The 12,613-nt window shown below is 45.5% G+C and overlaps 1 protein-coding gene across 1 annotated transcript in view; it reads right to left on the bottom strand.

Moving 5' to 3' along the window:
• The window catches only part of SCIN (scinderin), a 48,646-nt gene that overhangs the window by 26,231 nt on the left and 9,802 nt on the right, over positions 1-12,613 (bottom strand). Inside the window, exon 4 of the mRNA XM_079947899.1 lies at positions 10,827-10,976. Coding sequence (XP_079804025.1) covers positions 10,827-10,976 — 150 coding nt within the window. The remainder of the gene's footprint in view (positions 1-10,826; positions 10,977-12,613) is intronic.

Below are 12,613 nucleotides of genomic sequence, written 5' to 3'. Positions count from 1 at the left end.
GATTTGTCTTCTCAGGTACAAATCTTTTATATAAGGCAGTAGTGGACAGCATGGTGGGGGTTGGCGCCCACCTGACCTCTTGTTGCCTATCAGAGGCAGAGCGGGAAGGGTGATGCAACTATGAGGTCAGAGTGGTGCAAGCTCTCCACCAGAGCCAGTTTGATGCTCCTGCTAGGGCATTCGCACCTTGCCAACTATGCAGCCGCCTCCCTCCTCTCCTTCTCAGTAAGCAGCCGTGATGCAATCGATCAGAGGTCAGGGGAGTGGCAGGTTAGGAGTGGATTGTAAGCAATGAGGTCAGAGGAAAATTAAATGCAGAAAGTATGTCGACAGTGAAAATTGCATAATTAACAAAGGTAGTTCGTAATGCAGTTGTTGGTGACACAGACGTCTTGGCCTTGATATGCCAATTAAGAAATATAACGAGATTTAGAAATGCCTTTCGCCAGATTCAATCCACTGACTCCAGAATATGGGGATCATCTACTGTATCCACCTGGGTAATCTTGTACACTCCTACTGTTCTCCTCTTTAACAACTTGAGCTCTGCAATTTGCACAGTTCTCATATTATGAATATTTGCTGGCTGTATAAGCATTGGCACTTGAGAAAATGAATTCCCTATTAGTATATAAGATTACGAGTAGAATGCTCAGGGATGTAGAATGACAATATCTGCTTCTAACAGAAGGCTTCCCATAGAAATTAGAGCAATAAGACAAAAGACTTCAGGAAGATACAGTTTTTCTGCCCAGGTATTTATTATTTTACCTTCTCCTGCAGTTGTACAATGCAGTCAAATAGGTTTTATTGCACCAGGGCATTCAACCCAATGTGTCCCTATTTAGGATGCTGTAAAACGGCAAGATGGAATTGAAATCACCAGGCAACATTTCTTTTTTTCAATTTTCAGCTTCATAAGTATTGTGACTCTTTGTTCACAGTGTATCACTCTCAATTTTCTACAACACAAGGCATTCCACTTTGGCATCGTTCCAATAATAATAATAAAACGTTTGCTGCTTGAAAGCACATTGTAAGGTGCAATTTGAGGTGGCATGAATTCTCTTCTCTACACTACAACACTCTACACATAGATCTTGCATAAATATTAGGAATCTCTTTCCCTTTGTTCAGCAATAGGCGAGCACTCAGCTTCAAAAAGCATAACAGATAATGGACCATACTCACAGCTCTGAAATACTCTCGCATCAGTCAAAGTACTTAGCTCTCTTAGTTTCTGGGCTTGTTGTTATGAACCTCTCTGAATATGGCAGCCAATTTTGAGAGTTGAGATTATTGTTGTTATTTCATTATATATTATTATATACATCAGCCCGACTCTCCGGTTCAAATGAATATCCAATGCAACTCACAAAAGAAACAGAAATCCAATATACAGTAATAGAACTAAAGGTAAAGGTAAAGGGACCCCATTAGGTCCAGTCGACTCTGGGGTTTTGGCGCTCATCTCGTTTCATTGGCCGAGGGAGCCGGCGTACAGCTTCCAGGTCATGTGGCCAGCATGACTAAGCTGCTTCTGGCAAACCAGAGCAGCGCACGGAAACACCGTTTACCTTCCCATCGGAGTGGTACCTATTTATCTACTTGCACTTTGACCTGCTTTTGAACTGCTAGGTTGGCAGGAGCAGGGACTGAGCAACAGGAGCTCACCCCGTCGCTGGGATTTGAACCGCCGACCTTCTGATCGGCAAGTCCTAGGCTCTGTGGTTTAACCTACAGCACCACCCGCGTCCCTGCAATAGAACTATAAGTACAATAATTAAAAGTAGTAGTCATGATTACATGAATGCTTATGACACACACATAGACCAAATCATTCAGTCATATCAGCTCATGATATCCATGACCATGATTTCCTTAGAGCTGCAACTGCCACAGCCATGGGAAGATTCTCAGGCACAAATCACTGCCATGATTAATCCTCCTCATCACAACCGTGCTGTTTTCAAGAATTATCCCTGAAGAGTGCCATGTCTTGACAACAAGGCTTTTGCAAGTCATTCTTTTCTAGCTAACCACCTGATCAAAACAAATATTTATTTCACGCTATGCCACCAAACAATAGGCTTCATATTTGTGCTTGAAAACTGAATTCATTATCGGACAATGGAAAGCGGTTTCAAGTTCCTTGGAACTACTTGCACAAACTAGAAAGAAATGCACAGTTGTTTATGTTAGGGAAGAGAGTTGTGTATTCTACAGTGAGACAGCTGGGAAAAGGATTTTGAGGATTTCACACTATTTGGAAGCCCAGGTATCAAGTGAGGGTTGCCTTTGCTCAAGTTAGGCTGATGCACCAACTATATTCATGAATGAAGACTTTAGAACTGGCCAAGGTGAAGCACACTTATGGCTTCTGACTAATGCTTTCTGTTGTTTTATAGTTTCAATAGTTGCAATCATTGTTTTACTAATTTGGATACTGCCTTGAAAACTGAAAAGCAGGGCCATAATGTTTTTAGATATCTGGCAACAAGGGATCAGGAGACTCACCCAGTGCCGGATTTACGTATAAGAGAAACAAGCTATAGCTTAGGGCCCCACTCTCTTGGGGGCCCAAAAAAAAATTAAAGGAAAAAAACTGGATGTACATTTCCAAACTATAAGATAAAAAACAAATAAAATAAAACCTACACACAGCAACAGTGTTTTGTGTTGTGTAGGCTCCTATTTGTTATGTGCAAATGGCTTTAGATACCTATTAGGTCCATAAATTACCATATAGCATATATTCAACACAAAAACCAGTGACAATTTATTGTTGACAAAGGACAGCTGGACATATAAAGGGCCCCATTACCTTCAGTAACTTAGGGAGGGCCTCATCAAACCTAAATCCAGCCCTGGACTCACCTCAAGTGGAATGTCATCTTGGCACAGAAGGCTATGTGAAAGTAGGTGGACCATTTGCTTTTAAGCATAATGAATCTGGGCATCCAGCAGTGCAGATGATACAATGCTTTTAAGTGGGTCCTGCAATAATTGCAGGGACGGGCTTGGTTCCTGGGGAGATAAACCATGACTCCTTCCATGGTAAGGCAGCACAACACCCCTTTCCCTACCACCTTTCCCATATCTGATGGGTGGAAGATGGAACCAACAACCATTTCTATCTCAAGTGAATTATAGCTGTGTGATAATAGCCTAGTGCGTGAAAGAAAGCTTCGCTGTTTTGATAATTGTAAGGTAAGGGCATGAAAATAATTTATAACTGTCTAAGGATCTAACCTTGTGTGTAGTTATGATGCCAAGTCAGAGACCACACAACACAGATGAGTAGGTTTCAGCATGCAGATTCTGTATACTATAATTTAATTGTAAGCACTCCCCTCCCCCCAAAAAAGAGTTGTAATTGTTTTAGAAAGCTGTTTAAACACCTAATAAAAGGGTGTCTCCGCTTGCTCAAGGAATTAAAGAGTATTTGCATTGGCAACCATCCACTGTAGAGTTTCTCCTGAAGTCTAAGATTAATGCCTTGCAATAATTGTCAGGCGAAGAAACATTAAGCAAGCCACACAAATTGGCATTTAGGCCTCTGGAGAAGTACCACATCTTGTACGTCAGGAACCTAACTTGGCAAATAGCAAGCTGTAGACCAGGAATGGGGAGCTTTTGGCCAGGCTTCCTCAACCTCGGCCCTCCAGATGTTTTGGCCTACAACTCCCATGATCCCTAGCTAACAGGGCCAGTGGTCAGGGATGATGGGAATTGTAGTCTCAAAACATCTGGAGGGCCGAGGTTGAGGAAGCCTGCTTTTGGCCTTCAGGGCGTTGCTGGACTACAACTCCCATCAGCTCTAATGAGCATGGCTGATGGCCAAGGGATGATGGAAGTTGTAGTTCTGCAAGATCTGGAGGGCCACATATTCCCCAAAACCGTCAACACTATCCACCCATCCCCATTCAGCAGTGGTTTGCAGTGGAATTTTTCATAGGGGAACAGTTGGGGCCAGAGGACCAGCTTGCAAGGATGATGGGGGAGGGGATGTCGCATGTGTGATGTCACAAGGTCCCAATGTCATGAGCGTGAGCATTGCACCTCCCTCCCTAAGCTGGGCAGAGGCTTCCCGAGCTTTGGGAAAGAGGTGCCAGCACAATCACACTATGTGAACTTGGAATTTAAGGTAGGCTCATTACTTACTGACTCCTGGCCAAACTGGAAGTAAGCCTCAGACTCCTCTCTCCATAAGCAGAAATCAGCAAGTGAATTAGGACCCTATCTATTTGAACCTTGGATTCTCCTAGTGTTCTCAATGCCTTCTTTACCATTGCCTGAAGGAAGATGACCATTGTAAGGGGGAAGATGAAAGCCCAAGAAGTTGTTTCCAACCTCATCACTGACAGAATCCTGGAAGCCAAGGAATGAATAATTGTGCCCCATCCTGAGATCTTAGGATGGAGAGCAGGACAGAAATGTCCAAATAAAGTCTTGCTCCAGAACAACTGAGCTGAGCATCAGGCGAGACATGGAAGCTGCATGATGCTGGACCAAGTCAGACCACTGTCCCATCTAACTCCCTACGGTGTGTTTGCTATCTGGCAGTGGGTCACCAGGTTCTTGGACAGGAGTCTCAGACCTCCAAGGGTCTCTATTTTCCAAGGACAGTCCCAGATTTTGATTTGATCCTGGAATGTCCCATTTTTCCTTAGGGCATCCCTATTTTCATCAGAGAAATGTTGGAGGCCAAGGAGATAAGCAACTATACAACCTTTAGAAGACATCTGAAGGCAGCCCTGTATAGGGAAGTTTCTTTTTATGTTGAATGCTTTATTATGTTTTTATATATGTTGGAAGCCATCCAGAGTGGTGACCCCATGGACCAGAGCACACCAGGCACTTCTGTCTTCCACTGCCTCCCGCAGTTTGGTCAGACTCATGTTTGTAGCTTTGAGAACACTGTCCAACCATCTCATCCTGTCGTCCCCTTCTCCTTGTGCCCTCAATCTTTCCCAGCATCAGGGCCTTTTCCAGGGAGTCTTCTCTTCTCATGAGGTGGCCAAAGTACTGGAGCCTCAGCTTCACGATCTGTCCTTCCAGTGAGCACTCAGGGCTGATTTCCTTAAGAATGGATACATTTGATCTTCTTGCAGTCCATGGGACTCTCAAGAGTCTCCTCCAGCACCATAATTCAAAAGCATCAATTCTTCGGCGATCAGCATTCTTTATGGTCCAGCTTTCACTTCCATACATCACTACTGGGAAAACCATAGCTTTAACTATACGGACCTGATGATAGGATGTCCCTATTTTCATCAGAGAAATGTTGGAGGGTATGGAGTTTTTCCCAGCCCTTCTTGCAGAAGTCAGGAGCTGAATCTGGCCACTGAGGCTCAAATTGGTCAAGGAAGTAGAACTAAGGAGTAGGATTTTTAATGGCTTGGATAACTGTTTATCTTTTCATTTCTAGTCTGTCTCATTCTGGTTATAGGGGGTGGGTGGGTGTGTTAAGCCCCAACTCACATTAAGGCAAAGGCGACTGTACACAGGTGTTTTGCTTGTTAACTTATCTTAATTTGCGTAAATATCATGTGAAACTTTCTAAGCAGCATTTGAGCACATTATGTTTCTCCCCAACCAATGAAAGATGGAAATTACTGGACCCTAGCCCAGTGGATATTCCCTACTCAAATAATCAACTTGTTTGAAAAAAATCTTTCAGTTTACTTTTCCCAATACAATAAGCAGAAGCTCACAACAGATGTAGGAATGGGGTAGAGAGGAATAAGTTTACTTTGAGATTAGCTCAATTATCATCATGTTGAAAAGCTAATCAAATAAATGCCAAAATCCCCATTGTGACAACCACTATGTAATCAAAAAGCATGAGAGGCAAGTCCAGAGGACACCTGTCTTTGTCAGGAGAAGAGTTTATGCTTTCTCAGAACACTGAGGCAAGAGTCTAACTTACAAGTATTTTATGACCAATGGTGTACAACTGCATTGCAATGAGTTAGATCAGATGACTGCTTAACAAGCTAAGATATGAATGAGCCTTTCACCTGTGCTCATATCCGCTTTGTTCCTTCTCTCTGAGCAAACCATGACATAACCAGGAAATTAACCAACCACAGTTTCCCATTTTGTCCAAACTTAGAAATTCTGGTTAATAGCTTCAAAACAAGCCAGAATATTGAACAAACTTCTGGCTTGTTCTGAAGTTGGCAGCCACGGTTTCTCAGTTCAGATCAAATGGGAAACTGGTTATTTTGAAACTTCCTGATTTAATTGTGTCTCACAAAAAATGAGGAGTGAAGACAGGGCCGTCTTAAGCATATCCGGCGCTATGGTGCAAAGTTCCCTCCGCGCCCCCCCCCCCCGTTTCCCAGAGTTTTTTTAGGGAGGACGGCACTGCCGGCGGGGCTGGAGGAGGTGGGCAGTGGCTGGAGGGCGGCTCCTCTGGCAGGGAAGAGGCAGGGGCTGAATGTGGTGGCTCCCGGCTCAGCTGGCCGCTTCGTGCCACGGTGGCCACGGCAGACAGAGGCTCCGGGAGCGGCGCTGCTTTGGCACAGCATGCAGAGGTGGGTGAGGGCGGTGAGCTGATGCCGGGAGGTGCCACTTCCAGCCTCTGCCTCTTCCCTGGCACCCTCCAGAACTTGGTGCCCTGGCGCCCCGCACCACTAGCCTCTATGGGTAAAACGCCCCTGAGTGAAGAAGGCAAACTTTTTTGTTTTTGTTTTTCAAATCTCAACTTGTAAATTTGTAATATGATCATCTGAACCAGCTCAAGGCTATAACAGACTCCTTTGTGTAGAAAATGTATCCCAATCAGTCTAGGCAGTGGTGAGTCATTTCCATTTTCACTTCCATTTTCGACTTTCACTTACAAGAGCAAGGATATATCTATTGCGGTTGGTTGGTTGGTTGGTTTTTGTTTTTGTTTGTTTGTTTGTTAAATTTGTATACCATCCCATACTCACAGGTCTCAGGGTGGATCACAGGATAAAAACCACAATATAAAACCACAAAATATATAATCAAAATAAAAACCAGAACAACCCAATAAGCCAAAGTATCTGTTGTTTCAAGTGCATCTTGCTCACACAATTAACGACACAAGTCGTTCTGAGTCCTTGCACACCTTTACAACTGCCCAGGACCAGCCCAAGACATTTTGGCACCTGATGGGAACCACAAGAGGGGGGACCCTCCACCAGTGAAGAACTACATCAGGAACAAGGGCAAAATAAAGGTCTACATCGGAAACAATAGTGGGAGGAGATCAGAAGCGCCTACTATATGCCAAGAGGCTGCTGCAGAGAGGGCATTATGAAGGGCGGCTAAAGAGACAGATCAGAGACAGCTTCCAAATACAGTGGTGCCCCGCAAGACGAATGCCTCGCGAGACGGAAAACTCGCTAGACGAAAGAGTTTTCCGTTTTGGAGGTGCTTCGCAAAACAAATTTCCTATGGGCTTGCTTCGCAAGACGAAAATGTCTTGCGAGTTCCTGCGGGTTTTTTCCCCTCCCCCCCTTTTTCTAAGCTGCTAAGCCGCTTATCCCCTTATCCGCTAAGCCAATAAGCCGCTAAAAGCCTCTAAAAGCTACTAAACCGCTAATAGCGCTAATCCGCTAAGCCGTTAATGGGCTTGCTTCGCAAGACGAAAAAACCGCTAGACGAAGAGACTCGCGGAACGGATTAATTTCATCTTGCGAGGCACCACTGTAGCATGGCATAGCTCTTGCTGCCACCATGGCAGCCATGGGTGACACAGTTCTCGGAGACCAGATCTGCTGGCCCTGTGGATCCAGCCACCTGAGACGGTCGCCTCAGCTCACTGGTGGGCCAGCCCAGTAACTGCCACATGTTTCCTGAACCATTTGGCCAATCGCTTTGGAAAGAGGTAATTTTTTGCCCAAAGTTCCTCAAGATAAAACCTTCCTAGGAAAAGGTATTTTGAGGACGTAATCCGAAACGCATTGCGAGTAGGAATGAAGCCCCGCTGAGTGCGGTGGGATTTATTTTTGAACATCCTGATCAATACAACATAGAAGCGATATAATTCACACACTTCCTAAAAATACTGAAACCAACTTGTTTTGTTTTATTGTAAATAAAAAAAATATGAAGCATAGAGACTCTATGAAACGAATTCAAATCCATGCACTTCAGTGCAAAAAAAATGGAAAAAGCAGACATATGCTGTCATACATTTATGTTTGATATGTGCCTTTTTCGGTACTCCATGCCCATTTGCCTGAATGATCTGTGATCTTATCTAGAAGTTAACTAGGGAAATGTGCTGTTTGACCTTTATGGCTGAATGGAGTCTATAAGGAAGTTCCCACTGACTTTGGAAGGATGCCAGCATGAGGTTGTTGTTTGTAGCTGCTTAAAGATACGGACCTTTTTCCAAAGAAAAGGACAGAGGAAAACACCCCATATTTTAAACACGTGGCTGGTTAACACAGATGAAAACTTTATAGGAAATCCCTGGGCAAAGGGAATACCCCTGTTTTTTTATTCTGTCCTGGAGAGTCCACCTCCTAAAAAATAAAATGAGAGCAGATTGTACTCATGCAATGCTATGTTCATAGCTTCAAGGTCTTTGCAGCTGTAAAAAGGAGTGTACTAACTTAGATGGAATTCTGCTAGTCTATGTTAGTAAATAGCTTGGAAGATTCCTTCGGCGACTGTACCAAAGGGGTGGGGAGCCTTATGCAATCAGAGGGCTGTGTTGGCTTCCAGGGGACACTTGCCAGTGGTGGGGAGGAGACCCAGAGGCAAAAGTGGACAGATCAACAAATGCAGATTTTACTCATAGGCTAGTTTCCACACATCTGGCACCCAGGCAAGCAAAAATCATTACCAGACATCAAGGTCACATCCCAGCTGGGCAAAGGCCCTTGAGGAGGCTGTGAAGCAAGCTGCTGAGAGGTGTGGCCTGGGGAGAAAAGGTGTGGTTGGGAACTGGGGTGTGGCCTGAGGAGAGTGTCAAGGGTCAGAAAGAGAGAGATGCATGGAGGGCTGCATGAACCCCTGGGCCTGAGGTTCCCCACCTAGGAACTAATGGAGCCTGGATAGCTCAGTTGGTTCAGTGGCGTAGCTAGCCACTCAGATGCCTGGTGCGGCGCGCATGTCCTGTAGCCAGGAGTGAAGTGAGTTGCCCATGGGGGTGGGACAAGCCACAGCAGGGGGCGCTGTATGGAGCCTCTCTGCAGCCTCCCCCTCAGCTGTAGGGTTGCTGAGGTGGGGGGCAGACACAAGCCCCACGCTGCTCGAAAAAGCAGCACGGACCTTGCAGGCAGTCCGCCCACCGCCTCCCCCTCAGGAGTGACGCCTGGCTCAGGCACGCTGCAGGCCCCACGGTGTGGCGGCCAGTGCCCCCCACCTCAACCAGCTACCAGTGGCATAGGAAGGGGGGTGTGGTGTGCAGGAGTTATTTTAAAAAAAGTGTCATGAGCCCAATTTTTTAAATTTTATTTTAAAAACACATATTTTGCCATTTTGTCACCTCCCCCCCCCCCTCAGTGATGACACCCGATGCGGACCACACCCACCACACACCCTTTCCTACGCCACTGAGTTGGTTAGAGCATGATGCTGATAACACCAAGGTTGCAGGTTCAATTCCCGTATGGGACAGCTGCATAGTCCTGCATTGCAGAGGATTGGATTACATGATCCTCAGGGTCCCTTCCAACTCTACAATTCTATGATTCTAACACCCTGGCTCATATATTAAGGCAGTGGCAGAGCTGGAAGAATGCACACCCCTCCATGTCTCCCTGCAGATGATCTCCAATTCTCCCACATTAACCAAGCCCTCATATCATCAGCTGTTCATGTGGAAAGCCTGATTCACACTAGAGGGAACTTGTACTACCTCAATTGTAAAAAAGCAGAAGCAACAAGCCTCTGAATGCTGAAGTGGAGCAAGTGTTGCTGGACGTAGGCCCTACTTGCAGGATTCCCAGAAGCATCTGGTTGGCCACTGCGAGATCAGAACGTTGGGCTAGATCCAGCAAGGCTCTCATGATGCACTGCTCCTCTGCCACGTTGTTTTAGCACTGGCACCAGTTAAATGGTAGGAAGCGGAGCTAAAAGAAACTGGCTTCGAAAATGGCAACGGGCCTTTCTTCCTTCAGCAAAAATTACAGGCCATGCTCAGCTTTGGCCTTCTTCCTCCCCCCTCACCAGCCCAGGCATCAATGAATCATGCATGGCCAACATGCCTCGAGGCACAACATCTGTCATACTCGGTTGCTCAAGCCACAATCGGCACGACAAAGCAGAGACGCAAATATCAGCAACGGTGCTCTGATGCACACTCCATTGGTTTCCCCATGCGGATGTGAGAGGAACTCTAACCCAAACCAATATTAACATTCCAAACAGTTGTGAAGCCTACTGACTCCAAAAATAATTAAGAAGGGTTCTAGCACTACTATACTTAATTGCTAACCTATTTTCCATTAGAAACCGAGGGAGAATACAACTTAAAAATAACATTCATTAACCATTTATTACCATCTAGGTTAATAGTTCATAATGTGACCTGGGTCCAGGCCACAAGTGGTGAGCTGCCATGTTTGCTGGCAATGGCACTCCAAGATTTCAGGCTCTTTCCTGGAGATGCCAGAGACTGAACCTAGGATCTTCAGCACACACTCCATGTGGTCCATCAGTGCATGTGGTCCATCACTGAACTCTGGTTCCCCATGTATGCAATAGACAAGCCCCGTTCTGTCTACTTCATGGTATCTCGAGCCATAGGCTGAGGAAGGGTGACTAGCCAGATAAACAACACAGCTAATGGAGCAGGGGGGGGGGTGCGGTTTCGCCACCAAGTGAATATACAATACCTTTAGGAGTTCTTTTGGCTCACTTCCTTCATCCACAGCAATCAACTGGGCTCTTCCGTTCCGTTCATTGTCCCGAATGCCCACAGCAACCTGCGTAGCTTTCAGGCGCTCAAATTTATTGCATGTAGAGCCACACCACTGGTAGATCTCCTAGAACAAAACAAGAGATCTCATCAGTCAGCAGATTTATTCAGGGGAAAGCTTCACATGGATAGCTTGCAACGTTCCAGCATCATTACAATTCCAAATTCTCTGTTGCAACGCAGCTGCAGATATTTGTTGGTGGCACAGGATCAATTTACCCCATTGCTGGATCCAGTTCCACACACTCACCTGGAATACTCTCCCCACACTCACAATCATCTTCAAGGGGAGAAAACCGGTTTTTATGTTGGAACTATAAAAGCAGATTTGTTAAAAACTGCACCTGGATGTTAAGTAAATTTTGGTTTATTGTTATGGGAACAAGTCTAAGGCAAGCCTAGAGCTTGCCTGCTCCCCACTTTGTTCCTCTGTTTTTCTAGGATGGCTGTGAGGAGTTTAGGATCATGTCCACACCCTAATCTGTGGTTGATCTTAACTACAGTTTATTGAAACAAGCCAACACCATAACCCATGAGAGGGGAAAGCAATAACCACAAGGCTTACCTAAGTTCATTCCTTACACAATAAGCCATGGTTTATTCATTGTGGCATCACAAAGCTACAACTGTGTTTACAGTTAGTATACAGATCAGTTGTATCTGTATGGCAGAATGATTCATAACTGTTTCTATTAAGGACTAGCAAGAATGGTTATTTGACACTATAAGCTGGTTGCTATAGGTTCCCAGAGTTCCTTATGAAGAGGGGTTGACTTTGGAACCAATCTGGGAATTGTAGCTCCATGTGGAGAATAGGGGTCTCCTAACAGCTTTCGGATCCCTTAATGAATTACAGCTCCCAGAATTATTGGGGGAAGCTATGCGGGTGACACTGTGGGTAAAACCTCAGTTCCTAGGACTTGCCGATCGTATGGTCGGCGGTTCGAATCCCCGCAGCAGGGTGAGCTCCCGTCTTTCGGTCCCAGCTCCTGCCCACCTAGCAGTTCGAAAGCACCCCTAAGTGCAAGTAGATAAATAGGTACCGCTTTATAGCGGGAAGGTAAACGGCGTTTCTGTGTGCTGCGCTGGTGCTGGCTCGCCAGAGCAGCTTCATCACGCTGGCCACGTGACCCGGAAGTGTCTTCGGACAGCGCTGGCCCCCGGCCTCTTAAGTGAGATGGGCGCACAACCCTAGAGTCGGACACGACTGGCCCGTACGGGCAGGGGTACCTTTACCTTTTACCTTTATGTCTGCTTAAAGTGGCATCACAGTGCTTTGTAAATACTTGGTGAGAAGGCAACTCATGTCAGTCCTTGATGCCAGCCCTGCCTAGTGATCCCTTGGCTGCCAAAGATGAAGCTTCTTTGATTTGCCCTGGCATCCCAGCCGTTGGTTTAGCCAGTCATTTCTGCTTTCTTAATTATTGTTTCACAGTTCACAGCTGGCTCTTCCTAATTGCTGTCACTGTGGCTTTGATTGCTGCATTTTGATTGTTTCATTTCATTCTTTTAATTGTTCCCCGCCCTGGGAGATTATGCTAAAGGACAGCTAACAAGCTGACTGAATAAATAAATCCCGCAAACTCATCCAAATAAGCTTGTATGGAAGCAGAAGCTTTAATTCAAAGACAAGCTGCAAATAATTTCACGACAGAATCGCATGGAATGAACAGATTTTGGTAGCCTGAAAGTAGAAAAACAGAA

This window comes from Podarcis cretensis (assembly GCF_951804945.1).
Source record: "Podarcis cretensis genome assembly, chromosome: 12".
Taxonomy (NCBI): domain Eukaryota; kingdom Metazoa; phylum Chordata; class Lepidosauria; order Squamata; family Lacertidae; genus Podarcis; species Podarcis cretensis.
Note: the sequence above shows the minus strand (reverse complement) of the source record. Positions and strands in the feature narration are given on the sequence as shown.